General features: G+C 26.0%; 1 protein-coding gene across 1 annotated transcript in view; it reads right to left on the reverse strand.

Annotated features, from left to right (window-relative positions):
• The window catches only part of Mp (collagen XV/XVIII-type protein multiplexin), a 50324-nt gene that overhangs the window by 28324 nt on the left and 9717 nt on the right, over positions 1-12283 (reverse strand). Inside the window, exons 2-5 of the mRNA XM_011496132.1 lie at positions 8765-8846; positions 8413-8516; positions 7675-7851; positions 5407-5604 (exon numbers count right to left, since the gene is read on the reverse strand). Of these exons, the coding sequence (XP_011494434.1) occupies positions 5407-5604; positions 7675-7851; positions 8413-8516; positions 8765-8846 (561 nt within the window). The remainder of the gene's footprint in view (positions 1-5406; positions 5605-7674; positions 7852-8412; positions 8517-8764; positions 8847-12283) is intronic.

Raw genomic sequence — 12283 nt, forward strand, 5'->3', positions numbered from 1 at the left:
AAATAAAGTACATTACGATACTATGAAAGCAAGCAAAAACCGATGATAAAATCTTTTTATTTCTTATGAAAGAGCACTTTGGAATTTGTTAATGAATCCAAATGTTCTTGAATAATTTTATAGATTTTATAAAGTAGAGAAAAAAAGAAAATTGGAATTGCTATATTTTGGAATAATGATGGAAAATGTTATTTAAAGTTTAAAAATAAATCTGTAATATAAGATTGACTAGAAATCTTATATTTGAAATAGGATTTCAACATTTTCAAATATATAAAAATTGGTTTTGTAAAATACTTGGATTATAAAAATATTTAAAATTTTCAATATTGATCTATATATTATAATCATAATCCATTAATTTTAATTGATTTTCTTTTCTCAATATTTTAATTCCGTTTATACTTAAAAACTTTATATACAATAATAATTTTAACACCCTTAAATTTCAATAATGCATAATAATTAATTATTTCTTTGGAACTCAGTACCTATTAGTATTTATTCTAACATAATGATATAAATAAAATTTATGTATTTCAAAGAAATCAATAAAACTAATTTACTATTCTATTGAATATTCTGTAAAAATGCATTTATTTTCAAATAATTAAATCATATAAAAATTTGCTACGAGAGACGTATTTTTCTTTTTAATATAGATAAGAAATTATATATTGATTTGTTTATTGAATATTAAATTATGGTAAACATTGAATTTTCAGTCCAATATTTATTCTTTGATTTAGAATATCTAAGTTGCCAATCTTTATTTATAGCAAAACTGTCTTTTCTTCGAGACCGTCATTAAAAAAAAAAACCTATATTGAAAATATATTACTCTGCAGCCTTTTCCTACGGTATCCTCATCATATTGCTTATTCTTTTCATGCACGTTACGTGTACTTATTATTTTTTGACATTTTAGTCGCAGTTTCTTAAATAGCTAAAATTATAAAAATTCATAAATTCATTTGTAACAAATTGTTTTAAATATAATATTAATTCGCAAGACAATTATGGCCATTGATACTGTCTATTCATCAATAGAAAAGTCCGATATGATAAAAATTTAAATAGAGAAATAATCAACATTTTAAAACTAAAATATAATAAATATTAAGATTAATATCAATGATTTTTTTTACCAATAATACCTTGCACTATATTTGTACCTTTATTATTTTTAATGTCCAGTCTCTCATTCGAGTAACCGAATTCGTAAATAAGTAAATTTAAATTTACATTCAATTTTCGGCATTAAATCAATTTCCTGTAATTAAATTATCATTTCCAAATGTTTATCTAAATATGTATATTAATATCATAGTTGAAACAATCTTTAGAATAAATGTTATAATAAAAATTTGTTTAAATAAAGTATAAACTTATCAAACCCTACTAATTAAGTTCCTCAATGCTAATGATAACAGTCTAAGAGTAAAAGTAAACCAAAGTAATAAACAAAAGGGGAAGTTATGTATCTGGCTTACATTTTATATTTCAAAATATATAATTAAGTAAAGAGTTTCTGTATAAGACTGTAAGAGAGTAAGATAAAATGGCGAACGTAGAATAATGAAAAAAGTGAAAAACTTACAAAAGAGAATGGGCGATGCGAGTGAAGGATAAAACACGGAAGGGATGTGGAAGAATATCATCTGCCATCATGCAACGAGCAATGCTCGCTAGTCTACTGCCCTTCGTATCCCCATGGGTACTATATGTAAGTTCCGTTTCCATTTTCTGATTTTCTTGAGAAATCGAATGGCCTCCATACTGTGTTATATTCCGAAAGATACGAAAAGTCTTTTTATGAAAAGTCAACTTTTTTTACGAATGATACCGTTTTGTCCAAAACGGAATTACTCACTTTGACAACAAATAAGAGACTATATAAGAAATTAAAAGCATTTTACTAAATTAATAAATATATTAAGTACCAAGAAACATTCGTTGTGACGATGCATTGTTACAATATATTGAAGAAACTCGTATATTTGAAAAAAAGAGATTTTAAAAATAAATTCTCCTTTTCTGTTCTTCCTTTATGTATTAGAATTTTTCTATTGGACTGTGAATTGTCGGTAAACATTCAGGTACTGATAGTAACATGTAACTAGTGATATATTCCATTATTGAATAAATATTCTAAATCGAATAGAAATTCATATAGGATATCCATAAAAAGTTAATACAGTTTTCCAAATATATATTATATGTTATCAGAAATTATATATGTATATATATACAAAATTTTAAACATAATTATATGGGGCGATAGTTTTAAAAGTACTTATGGTAAAGAAAATATAATGTTCATTAATGAATATTACTGATATATATTATTATTCTATTAAATATTTGTAGAATCTTTCCATAATTGTGACTTTAAATAAATTATAGAATAGAATAAAACAATAAGCCACGAACACAAGCGTTAACTCAACATAAAAATCATACATAAATACCGATCAATGTATATTCGATATAATTAATGTATTTATTGTAATGTAATTATTTATTATTGTAATTAATATATGTAATGTAATTATTAAATAAAATTGGTTCAATTATATGATTAAAATATCTAAGATGAATGTATACGTATATACAAAATACTAATAATTAAATAACAATAAATTTTCATAATTAAATATATTAGATTATCTGAAGAAGATTAATGCTTCAAATAGCTTAACTTTTTACAAAATAAAAAAGGCATTTATGAAAAATAGTTCAAGTTTTGATGGAAAACTTAGAATTTTAAACTTTTAACGTTCCTTCAGATTTACTTATAAAGTTGTAAAAATGAGATTCTATGTAGAATACTAGTTTTACTCCAAATTTTTGAAATTTTCGTTTTATCACTAGTGATTAATGAAAAATAAATAATATTTATTTTATGATGGACATGGGAATGAAAAATGAATTTCGTTTATTTTAGTTATTTATAAATAAACACATTTTTTAGTAATTTGATGGATTTTTTTACACATACTTTTTTTTTTAATATTAAGTAAACTATTAAAAAATAACGTTATTTTTAAGAAGCATTTTTCAAAAGTTGAAATACTTTATCGCATAAAATATCTACTTCTGAAAATATAAACAAATAGTGAAGAAATTAAGAAAATTTTGAAATATTATATTAATACCATACTAAGAATTTATATACTAACCATGACTATCTCAATATATATATATATATATATATATATATATCGATTACTATTTATTTATATATATATATATATCGATTACTATTTCTATTTTCTTTCGCTTCATACTATGAAAAGAAATGTATATCGATAAATTCGAGCCTGTGGATTCCACTATTTTTTTTAACACATTCAAGTATATTATTATTGCAATAGTAACTTAAAAATTTCAATTTCCATTTTGAATATTCATATTGTAACCGAATATTTTGAAGAGCTTCAGTAATTAAATTAATTTTATTAATTATTTGCATAAAAATCTTACAATAATTTATTACACAAATCAGATACTTTTTTTCAATATTAAATCAGTTTGTTTAAAATATATTATCAAAAATTTCAAAAGGAAGGTAATAACTATTAATATTTCATATATTAGAATTTCTTTTTATATGCTATAGTTTTATACTATAATAGTAGATTTTATATCTACTTTAGGTAGATATAAAGAAAATGATGTATAATACTTTAAGAATTTAAAAAATTTTTATAATGATATAATATCAAATTCTTTGTGTACATAAAATTAATTAGGCTATTTCATTCAATAATACTCCCACATTATATTCTTATATAATATATAATGCAAAATATTGAAAATTTAATAGAAATATTAGTAAAATTTTGCATACAGTTTATTAATAATAAATGAATTTTTCATTTTCTGCTCCATTATTGTTGTCTAAAGGTAAAACAATTTATAGCTAATTTTTCTTCTCTATCACTGAACAAGACAAAAATTTTAAATAATAATATTGGTAATTTCTATATTTGAAAAATAACTGAAAATTATTTTAAAAATAGGACTCCGTTTCATATGACAAAATTTTGACGGTAATTTATTCGTATTTTCAAATATTATTTAATTATATACAAATGGTCTAAACAAATAATTATATAAAAGTCGATTCAAGTTATTATTCATTATACATGTAATACTACAAGTCCAAATTTATCTTACCAATTTATTTTTATGTAACAAATAGATTTATTTGATGATTCTAATTTTAAAAAAATTGAAACTTATCTTTCAAATAATTAGTTTCATCTTTTAAATTATATACAATTTTTAGTAAAAATCTGCAATTTCAATCATAGAAAAGACTATAAAGATTTTTACATAATTATACAATTTATAATACCGTGATAATTTATTGTAAAATATAAATGTTCAATGTGCATTATCGATGAAATTTTAAATTTAGTACTTTAACATATATACGAAAGTATGTCTTTCTATTTAATGTTAAAAAAATAATAGTAATTTTAAAAAACTCCTGTTTTTGTTAATGAAATAAATTATAATATTATTCAAGATATACTTTATTGCAATTATATATTCTATTTAATTAAATTATATATTACATATTTAATCGCTATGTTATTAGGTCATAAATCCTGAATGAAGTGTAATATGTGAATAAAACCATTCCGTTCATTTCTTTAACAGTATTTTATTTAAATTAGGTATAATAAATATTATTTTTTAATAGATTATTTCTAAGAATAGTTTAAGAATAAAAAGTAGTTGTAAAGTTGTATTTGTAAAGTATATGAAAATTATGAAAAATAAATTAGTTTCGGTAGCTAATTAAATTGAACGTATAAGGTGTTTACATGATGATATAATAACATTTTCATTTCAACAAATTGAAAATCTATATTAATGTACATTACCATAAGTAATAAATACCTTACGCGTTAAAATGTTTAAAAATACAATTAAAATATTCCTTGTCAATAATAATAATCAGAAGTACTTTAAGGTTATTAAAATTATATTGAGATTTGAAATCTGATTGGAGATTGGTAGATAATAATAAGCCATAACAGCTACGTAAAATATATAAATTATATGGAAATGAACTAACGACGAATATACGAATAAAAATTTTTAACAATCGATGATAAAGCAAGTTTTACTGCTAGAAATGAAATTTTCGAATATAAGTAGAGTTGCATTTGTACGCTCATTCGAGTGAGAATTAATTTGTGAAATTAAAAGCCATTATGATAAAATATCTCTGCAATTGAGCTTGATTAGCAAATAAATGCTTCTATTCGATCGCGTTCATTTATTTAATAACAAAGATGCAAGCTTTTTAAGCGTTGGAATATTATAATAATGAATTATAATTATAATAAGCAATTATAATAAGCAAACGAATTCGCAAATAAGACTCACGTCGTAGCCGGCAAACTCTCCCTTCCCAGGTGGTCCGGGCGGCCCTTGGGCGCCCTTCTCACCCGCGACTCCGTCCCTTCCAGGCTCGCCCTTCTGGCCTTGGGTCCCTTCTGGTCCGATCATCCCAAGCTCACCCTTGTCGCCCTTCGGGCCCGGCTGACCCTGTTGTCCGCGTTCACCTGGCGGTCCCGCTACTCCCTATACAAGTCAAACAACAAAACGTTCGAGTTTATTCGTTTTGCCATCGTGGGACTTTGATTTGTTGTCTAGTATATGTGGGCACGTGTATGTGTGTATGTGTTCATTGTGTTATTCATTAATACTTCTCTGGATCTTACGAGTTAATAGTGCAAATTGTGCAATGGATCAATATTATTGTTAATACAATCGTTATTTTACAAAAATTATTTTACCAAGGGAGTTGATCCGATTTATGATCAATAATGCCAAAGTTTTACATTACATTAATCTCATTGTCACTTTATTGTATTTTACATTTTATTGTTACTTTTGTTTTATTTTACAAATTAATCGAACGTTCTGACGGAGTGGGAAACTGCCAGAAAAACATGGGGCCGAAAAGCCCGGCAGCTTCATGTAACGACGGACATAGAACATCCAAAGTATATAAATTGTTGTGCGCATTCTGATTTGAGGTTCAACTCCTTCGATAATCCAACTCGACAGAACATCCGAAGCACTTATCCTAATTATCCTTTATAGAGTACCCTCGTGTTTCCTTGCACTCCTCCCTTTGCTGGCTATCTTCTTACGCTCTAATCTTTACTCAACTTCCCATCTCACTACCACCTTGCGAGATAATGCTTTTTAATTGCGATATCCGCATAAGGTCAAAAGTATAAATATTACAAATACGAATAATTTGAATCAATCTGCTAGCTTGCGCACACCTCGCATTCCTCAATCATAATTTAGAGATAGTTTTGCCACTGCAAGTCCTCACTACATCATTTGAAATTAAGGGCATCTCTGACACGTACTTTGGCCGCGCACGTTATTGCAACTATATTCGCCTATTATACTAATTATTAACTAGAAATTGATTTCTTTTTTTAATGTATTATTATATTATGTATTATTGTAAATTCCGTTTCATTCAATATCATAATATTTTTATAAGTTCATACCCCGTCAAATGAGCAAATGGCTAGTACAATAGAGACTATTGATGAAATATTTGGTCCGCGATTTTGAAATGTTATTTCCTACGACAATTAATTCAATTATTTCTCATAAAATATAGTTTATTTACAAATGCCATATTATTTCTGTATTACTATAAATGTTGTCAACATTTATATTTATTAATTAAATATTATTGAATGTTTTAATGGCCTAATATAATTGAGAAAATAATGTACTCGTATATATTCTGTCATTATGATTAGAATAATTAAAAAGACCTTATACTAATTGCATAATTATATACAATTTAAATAATTTGTACTTATATATAAAACATTTTACAAAAAAGTACGAATAAAAGGTTCAAAATATCTATTAGCTTAAGTTATTACACATGATCTTTTATAATTACTAGACGTAAAATATTTATTATATATATATATATATATATATATATATATATATATATATATATATATACAGAGTATAAATTACTTCTTAGTTTATTATTGTTTATTATCATTAACCTATTAATATATACTTCGTGCATGTTTTTCATTCAATTATTTAATCTAGAAAAAACTTACCAAAAGATTTTCATTACTGCATGAAAATGCATTAAAATTCACGTTAGTAATGTTTAACTTTTCTTATTTATTTCAACTTAAAAAGAAAGGTCATGTTTATTTAAATTAGTTGTTAAGATAATAAAAAGTTTGACATTTATTAAGATGCAGTCTGTTACGAAATGAGTCAGTATAGAAGTAAAACTATTTATCAATGGATTAAAAATTACTGTAAAATTATTAAAAGTTTCGTGTTATTAATCATTACATTAAATAAAATAAATGAAATAAATATTACGATTAAATATTGAAAAATATATTAATACATGAATATTAAAAACTTTATAAGGAATCAATATAATATTCATAGTCACCCCAGTAAGCTGTAATTTAGGACTCGTTTATCCTGTAGTTTCTGAAACAACTTATTTTTTCTATTTCGTTTTATAATTCATAACGTATGAAAACAGTATAAAATATATAAAAATGTCAAATATGAAGTCAGTCGCAATAGAAGAGCAAGAATAGAGTTGGGGAAGAAGGTAGATGAAAATACCGTCAATCCAAGCGGTCCTTGTTTTCCCTCTTTTCCCGGTTCTCCAGACTCGCCTTTTTCACCCTGAACCAATTTTGACATCGTAAGGGATGACAGCAACGACTTTGGATCACAGGTGCAATCACCAGGATCTCCTTTGGGGCCAGGCGGACCCAAGGGTAATTTCGATGCCCACTCCTAAAAATAAGTCAAATTTTCCAAAACACCATTTCAGATTAGAATTGTAACAAAACCTTTTAAAATATTATTCTATTTACATCATATTTCACTACCTTTCAATACATTCCTCTTAACTTTAATTATATTTCATTCTTCTCTTTCATTACTTTTTCTACTTATACCGTTGAAATATATATGTAATAAAAACTATATTCAATTCCAATATTAAGAAGAAAAATCGAATCATTTTATTATACAATTAAATTCTAACGAGTTTTAAGTAATTAATGTGAAAGAAAATAAGCATAAATATAATATTTTATTTTTTCAAATTTGTAAATAAATTATGATGTTAGTAAAGTTTTTACTTGTTTACTAAAACTGAAAAATTTACATAATTGATCGAGCATTATTTTAATAGAATATCAATGTAAAATTATATTCTTATATACATTTCCATTGAAATAGCGTAAGATAAATTAAAAATGAAGGACGTATTAAAATTAAATATTCTTAAATTATGTTAAAATTATTCTGATATTATTAAAATTGCATAAGCTCTCCAAATAGTCGTCTTACCTCATCATTGAGATCATAGCCTGAGCCTGGTGGACCCGGTGGACCTCTTATGCTCTCGCCCTTTTCCCCTTTCTCGCCTTTCTCTCCTTTAGTCACTTCTTTGGCTGAAAAGGATAACGTCAGCGTTTCAATCGTACTCTCCTTAAAATGTGCGGCAAAGTGATACCAATTTGGGTAATCTTAATCCTTTGATCAGTGATTTACTAGAGTACGTTAAATAATTAATTCTACGTGTAATACATTTTCCAACAATGACAAAAACCAAATAAATTAAATTCGTTATTATTATTAATATTACTATATTTACGTAAGTGATTTGTATGGTAGCTTTGACATTTACTTTCAAACTTACTAATTGGATTTGGTGGTGGCGGTGTTATAAGAGGTGGAGGTTTCACTTCATCACTATCGATATTATCGTCACCTCGGACGATCTGAAATAATGAAATTCTCAAAACAGTTAATCACAACCGATAATATAAATGTGCTCACTGATAGCAGCTCATTTAATAGGTATTTTTATTAGGACTCACGTTAGCATATATAATATTGGAGTAAATCAGAATTTGTATATACGATAATTTATTATATATATTAGATTAAATACTTATGCATAGAGTGTGTTAAACTTTTCATTATTCCATCCATAATTTGCAGACTCAACATATAAATTAACGATTTAAAAAATATTAGCGATTAGTTTGGTATATATGAATTTTAAATATCTGTTAAGAGAATACTTATGATATTGGTAAGAAATATTAGTAATTTGATAATTCATTAGTAAGTTGATAATTCAATAAATAATTATAAATATCTTATAATTATAAATCTAATTATACATAAAATTTGGTTAATTAATGTTAGATAATAAAAAATACAAAATGTAATTGAAAATACTATTTTTTTTTTTAATATTTAACTTAAATTATTTATTGAATTTTTCTGCCAAAAGATAGTTGTTAGTTAAATTAAAGTAAAGGTCGAAAGAAATTATATTCCCAGCTAAACCATTGTTTAAAAATATAAATGGGAGTCCAAGAGTTCTTATATATACTATATATGTGCATTCAACTATTCCCATTCTTCTTCATACATATGCAGTCCATCTGGTACTATGATTGACGAAATAACTGGACCTTCTTCTCATAAGTAGGTAGATGTACTTAATTAAAAATGGAAACTTTAGAATTAAAAAAGTAATTGTACAGTAAAGACCATTGGAATAGTAGTCAGTCTGGCATTAAGAGTCACTCGGTGAGTTTCATTTCTGCTTTCCTCGATATCGTAACACGTTCCGTCTACTCTAAAAATTTTACATTCAAAGCTTTTTTTTTTAAAGGGCAGATACTATAGATTTCCAAGTAATTAACTAAGCAATACTTATATACGGCTAATTCAATCTTTTCTTCTTCAGCTAGATAATTTTTGGTTAAATTTGTAGTATTACAAGAAAATATTGTTTATGAATGAATATCTTAAAAGATGAAATTAAATAATTACATAATCAATCTAATACTTTAAGCTTCTATCCCTATAACGATATAATAATTTATTATATAGTTAAAGTAAAGTTAATGACTCCCTTATTGTACAACATAATGTTGAATGCACTTAATTTTAATTATTAATCAATATAAATATATTAATGCTATAACCGTTATATATAAAAAAAAAAAAGATTTACAACTAGTAAATAATTATTAGGAATATAATAAAGTATTCAGTACATTATTAAAGACTGCAAATAAAATATAATGACTCAATATTAAATAATGGGTATTATTATGAATTTGTATTATAAAATTGAGAGAACCATTCATTTCTCTCTATAATATTGTGTATTTTCTACTATATTTAAACTTGTTTTTCTTTGAACTAATTTATTTTCTAAAAAAAGTCACTTGGCACAACATAAAATAAATTTCCTTTAACTTTCCAATTATTGAATTGTCAATTACAATGACAAGTTATTGTAAAAATAAGTCTTCAACTTGTTCCATAGAAAGGAAAAGAACTTTTTACCTTTTTTCTGAAGAACTTTCATAAAATTGATTTTAATTCAATAAAATTATTAACTAAGAATATTTAATTTCTTGAAAATACATATATTCGCGGTCTGATAACAGAAATAATTTACACACTGTATTTTTTAATTTAAATTTAATAAATGTATAATAATTTAAATACACATTTACATTTAATATATTAATAGACTAATCTAATTGTTGATTATTTCTCAGAAATTTATAGTACAAGGTGCGGCACTTGACTTGGCTGTCTGTTACTAAATTCACAGGAACCCTGGTTGTCTTTGCACTAGTTGAATAATATCAAGACTCCATAGTATTGAACTACGTAGATATGGAGCATCTATCTACAAATACACTTTCTAGGACTAAAATCATACATATTCGTATAGGGAGTGAGAGATTTGACGCTGTGTCATCTTGAAAATACATTGCTTTGGAAGGTGAGTCATATTTACTGCTTCTGGTTTTGCAATCGTACGCAATCTCACATTATTCTCACACAGAACGTAGTATGTGATATTCAAAATGATAGTATGAGTAATATGTATTTCGGTAGAACGTCGTATTCAAGAAATACTTATTCAAAGTAGGAAAATTATAATTTTTCAATTTATCGTCATTATCAATTGTTATCGTTACATACTATATGTCTTGATAATTATCTCTTTTCATTTTCTTACTTGATAATTTATAGTAACGTAGAATAAATAATTGTTAATAATATGTGTACTATTATTTATATAATTCATTGACTTTGTAACTCTTTAAATAACTGAAATAAATCGATGCAGCATAATTTTCAAAAAATTGGCGTAGCAAAAATTTATTAAAACGCCTAGGTGAAAAATTATTGATATTCAGCACGATATCGAATTAATTTTACAAGTTGTTAAATTGAACGTTTGACAGTTTTTTACAATTTCTTTTCACGACGTTTAATTCTGAATAGAGATAACTATTTTTTTTAATTTCAAAAGTTTTTAACAAAAAAAAAAAAAAAAACTCACATGAAAAATTATTACAAAAGCCCTTACATATCATATTCAATCTGTAGGATTAGCTTTTTGATAAAATGTGAAAAGTGTCATGAATATGATAAATACGTTAAATTTAAATGTTCGCAAACACGTTGAAGTAATATAAGCATGAAAGAGCCGTTCATTTCTTTTCTACACTCGGAACTGCCTTGACCCATCAACTATAATAATTAATATAGCGTCAAAACTCCGCCCTACAAACCAGATGAAATTAATTTCTACGACGAGTATTATCACGCGCTTGTTATTAATAACTCGAAAATGCCCGGCTGGAGAATATCCCAATGCACAAAAATACGAATCTCGTGAAAACACAAAGGAAAAAACAAAGGAGCATCCATTTGGCAGTCGGTGCCATTATAGGTGGTTACGGTGACTCCTCCATCACTTTCTCCGCAATTGTCAAAAGCAGTACGCGCATGCGGACCTCTATCAGAATGTCACGCGAATCGCGAGTGATAAATGAAAGACACGGAAGTTGGGCGTGAGGTGATTAATATGCCCGGCAACCAAGAGGCTAAATTGAGTCCCTTTGTACGAGGGTCGCATGCCCAATGTCACCCTATTCACTAAGTGATTTCCGATAATTGTCGGTAACGAGTCCATGAATTTTAGCGTAAGTATGAGTCTTCTTTAATTAGCGTATTTCGTCCGAGCCTCGCCACGGTAGTATTCGCTATCTGTGTGATCGTGTGATATAATGATAAGATCATTGGTGGTGGAAACACTTTCTCTGTCACGTTATTAATTTGATCTTGAACTTCCTTTGTCTCTTCTTGGGATTCTGTGGAGGGAAAGTGA

The sequence above is a fragment of the Ceratosolen solmsi genome, unplaced genomic scaffold (genome assembly GCF_000503995.2).
Source record: "Ceratosolen solmsi marchali unplaced genomic scaffold, CerSol_1.0 scaffold11, whole genome shotgun sequence".
NCBI lineage: Eukaryota > Metazoa > Arthropoda > Insecta > Hymenoptera > Agaonidae > Ceratosolen > Ceratosolen solmsi.